Raw genomic sequence first — 14,913 nt, 5'->3', positions numbered from 1 at the left:
ACAGTGAATTTTACAAAATTCAAAATGGCGGAATTTCCCTTCTGCGTTGACATAACTTCATATAGTGCGTTGAATTCGGCTTGACCCAAGGATTCTAGTGATAATAATATATTTTACATCGTGCATATGATTTAAAAGCTACAGGCAAAAATGTAGCTAAAATTTTGACCTGCTGGTGGCGCTACAGAGTTTGAGCTGGGGTTCTGATTTTTTTTGTGGTAGGTCATGGGATGGACTACTATGTGTGTACAAAATCCCAACCTAATTCAACAAACAGTTGCTGAGATATGACCTCACTTCCTGTTTCACCACTTTTACGACAATTTTGATTGGCTGTCACGGCAAAACTATAAAAGATATCTAATATTCCTTGAGACCCCATATGTAGCTCAGTCTAGAGATACTATATACCAAGTGTCGGGCAAAATGGTCAAAAATTGCGGGAAAAATAGCATTTTTATTGAATTTCACAAAATCCAAAATGGCGGGAAAACTATCCTGGCGGAAAATGACGTCATAGGGTGCGTTGGATTCGTCTTGGCCCAAGGATTCCAGGGATACCAAGTTTATGAAAATTGGCCCAGCGGTTCAAAAGTTACAAGCAGAAATGTACCTGCAACTTTGACCTGTTGGTGGCGCTAGAGCGTTGGGGCCGGGGACCTATAAATTGCTGTGGGTAATGCTGAGCCGGGCCCGAATGTGTGTGCCGATTTTCAGCATTTTCCTACGTACGGTTCTATGGGCTGCCATAGACTTGCAGAGGGATAGGAATGGTGACTAGAGAATAATAATGAAGAAAACCTACTAACTCTATAGGGGCCTTCGCCAGCTTCGCTGCTTGGCCCCTAATGAAGAAAACCTACTAACTCTATAGGGGCCTTCGCCAGCTTCGCTGCTTGGCCCCTAATCAGAACTCAGCAGTCATAAGAGATTTCATAAAATGGAAAACATATTTATAAAGGTCACAAGTCACCCTGATCAATTTTGTTATCCTTACTTACAGAGTCAGAAAATAACAGGGCCTATATATGAAAGCATCATGAAATTCTATGCATTCAAATGGATAAAGACAAAAGGAATAAACCATGATCTTCTCTTTGAATATCTTCCATCATCACTATTGGGGGATTTATCAACGGTTTTTTATGCTGGTGTTATTGCAAAGGTAAATGAACTAAGTTGCCAAGTAAGGCACCTAACCACACAGTGCTCCATGGATTGTAAGCTATACCCTGTACATACTGAACCTTTAACTCTCTTTGGGTGAAAGTGTAAATTGAAAGTGAAGTGTATTTTTGTGTGCATACAGTATGTAACATGATTTCCAATTCATTGATTACTAGTTATTTGTCTTTTTATGCTGTTTTCTTACAGGCGTTTGGCATTAAAATTAAGCGGAAACAAAGGCAAGATATGCTAACAGAAAATTTGAAGACTTTGACTCCATTGGAAAGGAAGTTGTCAGGAAAAATGGCGGTAATCTTTTACCTTTCATAATGAATGTTATTTGCACATAATAATATTGTGGATAGAACCATGGTTCTTTGAATAAGCAGCACACAAATCATTCAACGAATTTGGGATCCATTCCTGATGATTTCCACTGTACATAATTCCCTTATCCTATTGATGTGTCTGTCATGTATCAGCTATGTAATTAAACTAAGTAATGGTAGACTGTGTACCTAAATTAAATAATATTTATTATATACATTACGTGAAGGGAGATGCAAATTGTTTCCTGTCTTCAATGTTACAATTACCAGTACTCCCTTGCGTAAATCGACCATAGTTTTATTGTAGTAACCATGTTTTTTACTGTAGTAACCAGTGCTCTAAATTAACACCCGCCAACCTGCCAAATGCATGTGAATTTTAATTTTGCCTTGTGCACTGCTCCCACCGTCTGCAGAACAAGCAATGCAGCACAGGTAGCCTGAAACAAGGCGGCAGATTTGTATTGGAGACACAGTTGAATCTTGGCTGAAATTGCCACTCATAATGACTCATTATAGCATTACAAAATTAAAGAGAAATTAAACGTGTTGTTTAGGCTTGAAGCATCTGTCTTCAAGCAGTTTTAGATGAACGGAGTACCCTTCGAGTTGAGGGTTGTTCTCCCTGCTTGTTGCGTGGCAGTACTGCACAGACATAGGGAAACACACAGGATGCTCTGAGTGAGTGTAGGTTTGCTGCAAGTCAGGTTCGCTGGCAGTGGCTCACGTGGAAATGTAGGCTCTGTTGCGCTTACCATCCCTCAGTGAAGGCAACTAATCAAAATATTGTTTCAACCCGATATGAAATTTCCTATCGTTTGACGGCAAAATCGAAATCGCGATAGAAATGTGATATTGCACAGCCCTATTTCAGGGTCAAAGTTCAACGACCTTAAGAGGTCAACAGAGGCCAGATAGAGCTGCAGATTTGAATTCAGCACACCCAAATTGACAAGAAATACTGTTTGCCGACTGTTTGTCCCTGGCCTTAATTTAGTTGCAAATTGTAAGTTTTATTGGCCCATGCATGCAGTCTTATCAGCCCCTGTCATTTCGTATTTTCTAGTCCTGTTTGTGCTGTTTTGCAGAAACCATTTTTTCAGGAAACACTGAGGAAGGAGAGCCTAGAGCAACTGGAAACTGATCCTGGATTTATTCGGTTACTGGCCGGAAAGATCAGAACACGTCTTTTCCGAGCTGGTGATATTATCTTCCGGAGGACTGAGTATGGAAGTGAGGTATGACAGTATGTATGTGCAGTATGTGTGTGTGTGTATCCTGAAGCTGGGCTTACACTGTGCGACTTTTGCCCCGATTTTGCCCCGATTTGGCACTCGCACGACTTTTTGGGAGTCGGGCCGATTTCTTGCTCAATCGCAGGTCAATCGTGAGTCTCGCATCGTGCAGTGTACATGGGGTAACGACAAGCGATTTCGCCTAAAGCCGTGTATACACTGTGCGATATTTTCACTCGTGGGTCTTAAGCTTCTGCTCACACTGCACGATGGAATTTCACTGTTTAAAAGTTCACATGCTCACGACTCACGTCCTCACACTACACGAGCCGACAGTCGGATGCGGCCGAAATGCTTCCACCGTACGACGCGACAGGCATGTTTCCCCGGTCTGCAGAGGAGGGAACATGCGCACCTGAGGTGGAGATGAGGTCGCTCTCAACAGCGAATCGCACGGCCCTATTAATTTGTGCTTGTGAAGTGTCAAATCGGGTCGTAGCGCTGCCTTAACTCTGCGATTTACGCACGAGCCACGACAAGAATTTCAAACCGTTTTGATTTTCTTGCGACCCTGCGATTGCACGTCGAAATCGCTTGTCGTTACCCCATGTACACTCGCCTCCAAAAGAGTTGTCGCCTACCCATCGGTTTGGAATAACAGCTAATAACCTGACTTTCAATTAATCACTTGGTTTCAGAAGTCACTCATATGAAAGCTACAACCCTCTCGAATGAAAATGTATGTACAAAAATAAATTTCATGCGCCAAAGAAAGATTGACCCTTTAATGAACACAGACAGGGCAGATTTTGACAAGACAAAAGTTTTGTCGCCTATCGAACATAATGTGAAAATGAGCAGATAAGTCACTTCAAAACACTTCAAATACGCAGATCGGGTGTCATACTTAATCACTGATTCACTCACACCTCTCCAGAAAATCAACTTTGGCCTTAGGTGTATGTTTAGGGTCATTGTAATCATGGAAAGCAACACAATGAAAATCAATGGAGTTCAATGAGAGATGGTGACATATTTGCTCTTCGTAGAGCAATACATTTTTAACTTCATGATGTAATCAATGATAAAAGCCCTCACACACCAGCAGCATGCATGCAGGTCCACATAAGAGCTGTATCCCTCCCATGTTTGACTTTAGGCACCATGTATTTTTTCCAAATTCTTCACCTTTGACACCAAAGAAGTCTCTCCCACTGTCCTGTCTCAAAAAAGCCAGCCAAGAGTATGTCAGGCCTATTTCTGAAATGAAGGCTAATGGGACTCATACTCTGAAGTCAAGATCCCAAGATCAACCATTTTAGAACTGATAGCATCAAAACTATATGGTGTTGGAGATGAAGAATATGAAAAAAGAGAAATGGTGCATAAAGTGAAACATGGTACAGATACAGCTCTTATGAGGAGCTGCATGCATGCTGCTGGTGTGTGAGGGCTTTTATCATTGATTACATCATGAAGTTAAAAATGTATTGCTCTACGAATAGCGAATATGTCACCATCTCTCATTGAACTCCATTGATTTTCATTGTGTTGCTTTCCATGATTACAATGACCCTAAACATACACCTAAGGCCAAAGTCGATTTTCTGGAGAGGTGAGAGTGATTCAGTGATTACGTATGACACCCAATCTGCGTATTTGAAGTGTTTTGAAGTGACTTATCTGCTAATTTTCACATTATGTTCGATAGGCGACAAAACTTTTGTCTTGTGAAAATCTGCCCTGTCTGTGTTCAATAAAGGGTCAATCTTTCTTTGGTGCATGAAATTATTTTTTGTACATACATTTTCATTCGGGAGGGTTGTAGCTTTCATATGAGTGACTTCTGAAGCCAAGTGATTAGTTGAAAGTCAGGTTCTTAGCTGTTATTCCAAACAGATGGATAGGCGACAACTCTTTTGGAGGCGAGTGTACACTGCACGATGCGAGACTCACGATTGACCTGCGATTGAGCAAGAAATCGGCCCGAATCTCAAAATGTCGTGCGAGTGCCAAATCGGGGCAAAATCGGGGCAAAAGTCGCACAGTGTAAGCCCAGCTTTACGATAGTGCAATCGCGGGGTCACAGGAAAATCAAAACTGTTTGATATCCAGGTCGTGGCTCGTGCGTAAATCGCACAGTTAAAGCAGTGCTACGACCCGATTTGACACTTCACATGCACAAATGAATAGGGCCGTGCGATTTGCTGTTGAGCGCGACCTCATCTCCACCTCAGGTGCGCATGTTCCCTCCTCTGCATACCGGGGAAATGCCTGTCGCGTCGCGCAGTGGAAGCATCCGACTATCGGCTCGTATAGTGTGAGGGCGTGAGTCGTGAGATGTGAACTTTTAAATAGTGAAATTCCATCGTGCAGTGTGAGCAGGAGCTTAATACCCACGAGCGAAAATATCGCACAGTGTATGCCCGGCTTTATGCACATTTAGTGACAGTGAAGTTAAGCCTCGTTCACACATGTCACTGCTAGTAGAGTAGGCGAGGAGAGTACAAGCCATGTGATGTGGGCGGATTCCGGGTTAAAAATATTTGAACTTTTAGCGAGGCGAGTAACTAATTGGAATGCGGAGTTCGGTTAACTGACAGAACTAGTAATGTTTATGTGTGTGCAATCAATATCTTCCAGATGTATTTCATTGACAAAGGAGAAGTTCATGTGTTATCTATGGATGAGGAAACTGTTGTCATCACTCTAAAGGAGGGAGAGTATTTTGGAGAAGGTAGCCTATTGTTTGCTGAACAAAGAACAACAACAATAAGGTAATAAAATACTTTACAATACTTTTTTAAAAAGTGCAAGCGATTTCAATATCCCACTCAGAGAACTTTTCATGATATCTGTTTTTGTCATGTGTGAATAGGCTAATTTAAAAGGTGCTAGAAATGTCGGGTGGATTTGGAGGCTTTTTTGTCACCGCCGTCACCAACATGGTGGGGAAAAAACTACAAACTAAAAATGACTACTGTTTTTTTTTTCTCTGAAGTAGTTTTGTGTTTTTCACATGTTTTAAGAATATGCGTTCAATATGTGTCTACAATGATGTTGAATTATTAAAGTAATTCTTCACTTGAATACAGTGAACATACATTTTTTTTACTTTTAATTGTGTCTGACGGTGTTGACAAAACCACGTAAGAGCCCATTTTCTGAAAAAAGTAAAATATGGGGAGCTGATACATTGCTGCACAGCCAAGACCTTCATTTTATGGCAATGATGAAGTAGTCCGTATTGCCTTTCATAACAGCATTGTTCATATCGCTATAGCCTAAGGCGTCGCTTACAAACTCCTCACTTGAAGCAAAAAGTATGCGAATAGCATGATTGCTAGCCAGAACCTTCACTCAAAGGCAACGATGGTCTAAAACGGCTGATGGAAATTAATCAGAAAATGACAGACGTTCAAGAACCTAAACATTATGAGGCAACTTACAGCTGAACAAACGTTGCCAGAAATGGCTACCCTCATTTCGGTCTTGCTCGGCTCACCCATATTTTTTTTTTCGGTGAACTTTACTCTGCTCCTTGAGTCAAATTATAAGTCAATAGGGATACGTATGAAGAGTCTCCTTTTACTACTCCCTGATATTTTTCAACAAAGTTTTGACTAAATCTGGTCGTCTTCCTGGGCTAAATCATTCTGCTGCAAGACACAGCTTTCCTTTCCATCGTGCACATGAAGCCCAACGCGAATATTTTTTAACATTGCATTTCTACTACAATCGTTGCATTGATCAGAAATGTAGGGCGAGAAGAGTGGGTGAGAGCTATTGCATAAAGCCCTGCATGTGTCTTTTTAAAAAGTGCTTGTGTTGACCAAAACTCTGAACACTGAATCAGACGCATGGCAGTGAGAGGAACCATAGAGAGCGTCGTGTCCAACTGCATCACAGTGTGGGGAGGAAGCTGCACGGAGAAAAACAGGAAGACACTCCAGCGTGTTGTGAACACAGCGAAGAAGATCATTGGAGTACCACTCCCCTCCCTGCAGGACATTTACACCACACGCCTCACCCGGAAAGCACTGATGATCATCAAAGACACAAGCCACCCTGCACACAAACTGTTCAGCCTCCTGCCCTCTGGAAAGAGGTACAGGCGCCTCCGTTCCCGTACCACCCGGCTGGCGAGCAGCACAATGCACCAAGCGATCAAGATGCTGAACACTCAACCCACTCTCCCTCCACTGTCAGCCTCTAGCCAGCAAGGCCACTGACAACCCCCCCCCCACTGTCAGCCTCTAGCCAGCAAGGCCACTGACACCCCCCCCCCCCATCCCCCACCACCATATCTGCGACTGAACATTCCACCTGCACTACTATACTTGTGACTGAACTTTCAACCTGCACTAACTCAAAACATGCACACACACACACACACACACACACACACACACACACACACACACACACACACACACACACACACAAGCACACTGCACTTTCTGCACTAAACCCAAACATACACACACTGACACACACACACACACACACACACACACACACACACACACACAGACACACACACACAGACACACGAACACACACACAAGACGCACACCGCACCTTCTACCTGCACTAAACACATACACACACATACACACACACACACACACACACACACACACACACACACACACACACTGCTGCTGGTGTACTTGACAGACCTTTTTATATTTATTTTCTTCAAAATGCTACTATTACCATGTCAGAACGCTATAAAGGACTTTTTTAGGAAAAGCACAAAAGCACAACAAATACCTCTTAATGTATGTCCTCTACAAGTCTTCTGTTGTCCAGTCTTGCACTTTAAATGTCTGTATGAGCACTGTCTATGTCCATACTGTCTTAAGTCCATGTATAAGTACTGTCTATGTCTATACTGTCTATGTCCTTACCTTAATTAGTCTATGTCTGTATGGGAAAGCAAGAAATGTAATTTCAAATTCTTTGTATGACCAGTGCATGTAAAGAAATTGACAATAAAACCTACTTGACTTGACTTGACTTGAGAGATCTGTAATTTTTTTAAACAATGCAATTAGATGATAGAGAGGGGCAGAGAGAAAGTAATGTGATTCGCGGTAACACAGCAAAATGGACTTGATTCTCAAAGTTGGGAATTAATTGAATGTCAAGTGAAAGGGGATGTATTCACAGCTCTCAGTTTGCCGCAAATTGCACGTGTTGTTCCCGGTGCAGGGTCGCGACTGCATGCGCAATTTGCTTCAGCTAGATGAATGCCAGAATCAGGGCAGAATACTGATGACATGGAAGAGGTTCCATGTCAACGCAGTGACTCAAGAGCAGGGTTGGGGAACCTATGTCTCGAGGGCCATTTACGACCCTTGAGGCCGCCTTATCTGGCCCCCGAAATAAAAGTTATATTTTCAGTGAACCTAGTGAAAGTGGGGTCTCTTGTAAAGGTGCCCACCTAAAGTGCATGTCTGGTTTGTGTTCATAGTATGGCCTTTGGAGTACCCCTACTCTAGAGTAACTGCCCAGCTGCGCAGCAGAAAATCTACTAAACCTGGGCAGCATTGCTCCATCAAAAACAAGACCAATGTCTATCTTCGAGAGTGCTTGAAATGATGCAAAACTACCATCGGAGAGTAGCGAACAGTATTTTACATCATAAATGAGGGCCTGATTGAAACGGTCTTGTCCTTTAACATTTAAAATGAAATGTGACCAATGTTTGGTTGTATGCTTGTGTTTTCCAGGGCAGCATCCAATTGTCATCTGTTCATACTTGAAAAGGAGAGCTTGGATGAAGCTATTAGATACTACCCAACTATTTTGAGGGACATTAAGCAAGCTGCTGAAAGAAAACGTGCAGAACAACAACAACGTTTAAACACAGGCATTTATGGCTCCATAGAAAATACTGATTCATCAATTGTGGAAACAAATGAATTACCAAGAGATACTGGATGTAAGTTGATTCATCTATTGTCCATTGTACCACTGTATTTTTCTGTGTTAGCAGGAATAGTTCAAATGTATTGATTTTGCTGACATTTCAGGTAGAGATTGCATTGCTGGCTCTTTGACGATCAGGATAATAGTGGCATGTTCCTTTCAAAGAGCCGTTCAAAATCTGGCTCTTTTGAACGCTTTTTAATTATTCATTTAGCGTTTCCACCTCTAGTCAAGGTCGCTTTGTCCAAACAACTGATTGTCCTCCTCCTTCTAAACACTCAGTTTCTGCCACGTCCTGAGCCAGACACTTTCAATTCAATTCAATTCAATTCTTTTATTAAGGGATAGCCCCTTGAGATGTTCCATCTCTTTTTCGAGGGGGTCCCTAAAAACATCAAAAACATACATTACACACAGTCATACATCCACATCAGAGCTCTTCATCACTACAGGCTAAGCAGTCCAGCATCTCTACCTCAAATAGATTTATGGGAAAAAATCAGCAAGTAAAACACAAAAAATACATTTGTATAACACTAAAAAGAACTTATAAATAAAAGACAAATAAAGGACTCAGGAGAAAACCACAGTTGAGCACAGGTACTAAAGCAGGCGTATAGACTTTTTTGTTGTTGTTGCTGCTTTAAGTCAACGACCAAGAAAGCAAGTGCACTGGTCACATGAATGCAGAAAACTTAGTAAGGATGATTTAAAGAGAGGAAAATATGAAATAGATCTCAATGAGCTGGGTAATCTATTCCAGTCAGAAGGGGCTTTAAATTTGAAGGCACGCCTTCCTATTTCTTTAGATATGCTTGGCACAGAGAAAAACAAATGATCAAGATGTCTAAGTCCATGAGTGGACCTATATGGATTTAAATAGTTTTGTAAATAAGATGGATAATTAAAGAAATAGCATTTATAGATAAACTGAAGCCAGTGTAGTTGCCTTCTGGTCTTGGGTGATAGGAGATTCAGTTGCTGATACATGTGACAATGGTGGGTAAGGTATGGACATCTCAATACAAATCGACAGAGGCTGTTGAAAGCAACATTTAAGGGTTTGAGGTTTGATTCCGTTGTATTCATATACACAATGTCAGCATAATCAAGAATGGGAAATAAGAGCTGTGTTACAATTCGTAATCTGATCTGTGGAGTGAAACAATTTATAGAGCGATATAAGAGTCTCAGATTGAAGTTAATTTTCTTGACAACAGAGTCAATATGTGACTTGAAGGAGAGATTTGATTCAAGCAGTAGGCCCAGATATTTAAATTCTTCCACATTCTCCATAAGTGTATCATCTGCAAACCTTATTGACAGAGTATGATCTTGCTTATAACGGGTTGACCTATTGTCAAAAAGCATACTGTAAGACTTAGTTTTATAAGTATTAGCCCATTTGCATTTAACCACTTTTGAATGTCGTCAAAGTCTGATTGCAATGAGGACTCAATCAAATTAAAATCATGTTTAGCAGAATAAATAACTGTATCATCAGCATACAGCAAGATATTACAGTTGGAGCATACATTTGGAAGGTCATTAAAAGAGGGCCTAAACATGAACCTTGCGGAACACCATTTTCCATGACTGTACTGAGAAAAACAGCCATTGAAAGCCACAGACTGACGTCTTAAGTGAAGATATGAATTAAACCAAAAAAGTGACTGCTTACACAGACCAATACTATGCAATTTATCAAGGAGTAGATAGTGATTGACTAAATCAAAAGCCTTGCAGGGTGGCCGCGGGTCCTTAAAAAGTCTTAAAAAGTCTTACATTTCATTTTCGCCAAATAAGGCCTTGAAAAGTCTTATTTTGTCTTAAATTTTCAATCCAAATGTCTTAAATTTGTGGAGCTTAATTTAGGGAGGAATAATTATGTCAGCCATGTGATGAACTTCGCGACGGAAATCGGGAGTTGTAGCCATGTAGTGTACTTTAGAGCGCATTATTGAATTTTATTTAGTGTAAAGTTTCATTGTGTATAGTTTTGTGTTTTCAAACGGCTACATTAATGTAAATAACCAATTGATTTTTGTGCTTCATTTGAACCTGTGTATGATCTTGCGAGTTGGTCCTAATTTCATTTGGAAAATGGTATTGAAAAGTCTTAAAATGTCTTAATTTTGACTTGCTAAAACCTGTAAACGCCGCGAGTTGGTCTTAATTTTATTTGGAACATGGTATTGAAAAGTCTTAAAATGTCTTAATTTTGACTTGGTCAAACCTGTAGACACCCTGCCTTGGTAAGATCTATAAATATTGCTCCAGTAGGCATGTTATTGTCTAAAGATGATGCAACATCATTGACAAACTTGGTGAGGGCAGTAGTGGTAGAGTAGTTAGGTCTGAAACCTGATTGCATATCAGAAAGAACAGAAAAGTCATTGACATATTTAAATAATCGTTTAAAAATAACTTTTTCGAATATTTTTGCCACAGTACTAATAATTGAAATTGGTCTATAGTTATTGGGGTCAAGTGGATCACCACTTTTATGTATAGGTGTTACTCTAGCATTCTTCCACATGGCTGGAACTTCAGACGTAGATATGGATAAATTAAATAAATAACATAGTGGAAGTGCCAGGATGTGGGAGGCAATCTTAATAAACTTAATTTCAAGACCAGCAGGACCAACACCACCAGATTTAGTATCAGAAATAGCCCGCTGTACTTCCGTAGGAGTTATTGTAGTTAGTGTGAAAGAAGTATTGGCTACCGATGCATTTACAGGATTAGAATGAACTAAATTAGATGGCCATAATTTGCTTACAGAGGAAAAGTGCTGGTTAAATGCATCAGCCACAGAAGCAGGATCACTAAAAATCATATCATTTACACGTAGTGATGGAGGAGAACTCATAACAGAGTTATTCAATAAGCTATTAAGTTTTTTCCAAAATTGTTTTGGAATAGTGAAGTCATTAGACAATGCTATCTTATAGTAATTCGATTTTGCATTCCTCGTTTTCACAGTGCAAATATTAAGCAACCTCTTATATTCAGCCCCATCAGCCATATCTTTTGTTGACTTGTAACGCTTCCAGGCCTTGTCCCTCTCCTTAAAGAGATGTAACAGGTCACCATCAATCCATGGTAAATGTCTGCCCTTGACCTTCACTGATACCCATGGTGCATGTTTGCTTGAGGTTTTTTTTTGGGGGGGGGGGGGGGGGGGGGGTCTCAGTTGAAGCTCACAGGCTTAAAGGTCTTTGCATACAGGACGCGATGTGATTTAGCAAATTCGCAAGAATGTATGCACACTGGGTGCGATGCGATTTTGCGACCCTGTGACATCAAAACGTTCGAAAAATCGTGCCTGCCAAATTTATAGCAGCAGCAGCACATAGGTTGTTATCTTCAATCCAAACTTTTTTCTTGGTATACCCACACATTAGTTTCATTGACCTGGTGAGATCTTTCCCATTGGCCTGGCAAGACGTTTGCAAACTGATATGACTAAAACAACTGGCTCAAAAGCAAATGTGAATTAGGCCAACCATTTCATTACATAAACAAGATTAGGCCTGTAAGAAAAGATAACATGAAGTACAAACAATTTGAAGTGCACAAATAGTCCATGGGCCGGAGCAGAAGTTGGTATCACCTGGGGTGGCAAAGTCTATCAATGTTTTTTGTAATCCTCCATGCCTGAGGGACATTATTTGGTATGATAGCCCTCTGGAAGTGGTAGCTTTCTTATATTTTTACTCACTTTTATAATGACACCCAGTGCATTTCGCAATACATGCCTATACAGTGAGTCCAATATGTATTTGATCCCTTGCTGATTTTGCCCGTTTGCCCACTAATAAAGACATGATCAGTCTATAAATTTATGATAATATGTATTCAAACATGGAGAGACAGAATATGAAAAAGAAATTCCAGAAAATAACTTAAAATAATATATTTTAATTTATTTGTATTTAATTTAGGCTAATAAGTATTTGACCCCTCTAGCTAAAGAAGATAAAGTGCTTTGTGGCAAAGCCCTAGTTGTCTAGCACTGAGGTCAGATGCTTCTTTTAGATGATGACAATGTTTGTGCATATAGTAGAACATATTTTTGCCCATTTTTCTTTGCAGATTATCTCCAAAACATTAATAGTTTGTAGCTGTAGCTTGGCAAATGGGAGGTTCAGTTCTCTCCATAGAATTACTATAGGGTTAATATTTGGAGACTGTCTAGGCCACTTCACAACTTTAATATGCTTCTTATTGAGCCACTCCTTCGTTGCTTTGACTGTATGTTGTGTATTATTGTCATGTTGGGAGATCCAAAAATGGCCCACCCTTCAGTGTAGTGGTGGAGGGAAGGACGTTTGCTCTCAGGATTGCACATTACATGTCTCCCTCCATCCATTTGTTGACGATGTGAAGTTGTCCTGTGCCTTGGCCATACAAACACCCTCAAACCATAATGATACCACTTTCATGGATGATGGTGAGGAGGGTGTTCTTGGGATCATAGACAGCAGTGCTCTTTCTCAAAACACATTGAATTGTGTTAATGCCAAACAGCTTGATTTTGGTTTCATCTGACTACAGCACCTCCTTATCATATCCTAAACCAGCCTGATGTCCGTTGGGAAACCTCAGATGGGACTGCACAGGTTCCTTCTGAAGTAGAGGTACCATGTGTGCACTACAGGATTTTAAACCTCTGTGGCATTAAGTTCTACCAGTAGTTTTATCTGTGATTTTGGTCCCAGTAGCTTTGATATCATTGCCTAGTTCATCCCGTACAGGTCTAGGGTGCTTTCATTCTGTTCTAATGATTATCAAATCCCTATAAAGGTCAAATCTTGTATAGAACCCCAGACAGGCTGATGGATAGTCATTTTGTATTCCTCACAGTTTGGAAGAAATGCATCAACAGTTGGGTCATTAATACCCAGTCTCTTTCTTGTGACTTTGCTGCCCATTTAATCTTTGTTCAGGTCTAAAATCTTGTCCTTGATATCATTTGACTGCTCTTTGGTCTTTCCCATGATGGTGATGTTGGAGTGTGACTGATTCACTCATACTATGGACTGATTCTGCTGATTAAATGTGTATTTTATGCATGTTAGTATGTACAGGTGTCTTTCATTCAGATGACAAGTTGATCGGAAGTGCCCATCTGGTCTGTGGGCCCGGAACTGTAATCAGTTGGCAGGGGATCAAATACTTATTTTGCTCGATGAAATGGAAATAAATTAATATATATTCTCTTAAGTTAATTTCTGGATTTTGTTTTTGATATTCTATCTCTCCATATTAGAATACATATTATCATAACATTTATTGACTGATCATGTCTTTGTTAGTAGGCAAACCAACAAAATCAGCAAGGGATCAAATACATATTGGACTCACTGTATATGGATGCAGGCGTATGCAAGTGTCTGTGACGGATGGGATATTTTTTTTATTGATGTTACATCACATGTAGACACCTTAAGGATTTTAAAAATATACAGTTTTGATGGATAATGTGGTTTCCTATGAATTATATAGGTCAAAATATATCCGTCATACACTTTTTCAACAATATAAAGCAAGGTTAGATTGATGCAGAAGCCTGTAGGAGGGTGGGTCAAATCCTAATACTTTCTATATCATATCTGTAGAGTGTGGGCTTTCAGACAATATATGGGTTTGCTAGTTTAATATAAATTATACACCTATTTAGGCCAAAAACCCATAACTGTCTAATGGATTTCAATGGAAATCAATGCATTTCAATGTAATCCCAAACACATTACATAAGGTAAGCGTACCCAATAAGCCCACCAAAATCTAAATTTCTTTATTTTTCAATCATCTTCACACATTTTTTGTGTGAAATGATTAGTCAAATAGCAAGATTTACCTCTCTTCTCAATGTTTATCACTGAGTTGATGAATATTTCAAAGTACAATATGAAGATTTTTTAGGAGAAAAGTGAAAAGTCTGAATGGGCTTAAAGGGTACCATCGGTACCCTTTAAGCCCACTTGTGTTCCAAATAAGCTCATATCGTTATTTCTCTATCAAAATACCTGGTGAGGTGTGTCAGTTGACTTTAAACAGTGTAGCCTACATGCCATAAATGGTTTCAGACCAAAATATTCTTCGAAAATGTAATATTTGCTCGAAAAATAATGCATAAAACCTAATTAAATATTACAGCATATCTTACTTTATGTACTTCGTAAAATACTTCATGCAAACAGAGAAAATAATTTTTTTGTTATCAATTATTGTTA

The 14,913-nt window shown here is 40.0% G+C and overlaps 1 protein-coding gene across 2 annotated transcripts in view; it reads left to right on the top strand.

Annotated features, from left to right (window-relative positions):
• LOC134452536 (uncharacterized) overlaps nucleotides 1-14,913 on the top strand; it is an 86,067-nt gene that overhangs the window by 56,917 nt on the left and 14,237 nt on the right. For both annotated transcript variants that reach the window (XM_063202985.1, XM_063202986.1), the window contains 5 exons: nucleotides 1,004-1,165; nucleotides 1,375-1,476; nucleotides 2,585-2,734; nucleotides 5,375-5,508; nucleotides 8,470-8,681. In XM_063202985.1, coding sequence (XP_063059055.1) covers nucleotides 1,004-1,165; nucleotides 1,375-1,476; nucleotides 2,585-2,734; nucleotides 5,375-5,508; nucleotides 8,470-8,681 — 760 coding nt within the window. The remainder of the gene's footprint in view (nucleotides 1-1,003; nucleotides 1,166-1,374; nucleotides 1,477-2,584; nucleotides 2,735-5,374; nucleotides 5,509-8,469; nucleotides 8,682-14,913) is intronic.

This window comes from Engraulis encrasicolus, chromosome 7 (assembly GCF_034702125.1).
Source record: "Engraulis encrasicolus isolate BLACKSEA-1 chromosome 7, IST_EnEncr_1.0, whole genome shotgun sequence".
Taxonomy (NCBI): domain Eukaryota; kingdom Metazoa; phylum Chordata; class Actinopteri; order Clupeiformes; family Engraulidae; genus Engraulis; species Engraulis encrasicolus.
Note: the sequence above shows the minus strand (reverse complement) of the source record. Positions and strands in the feature narration are given on the sequence as shown.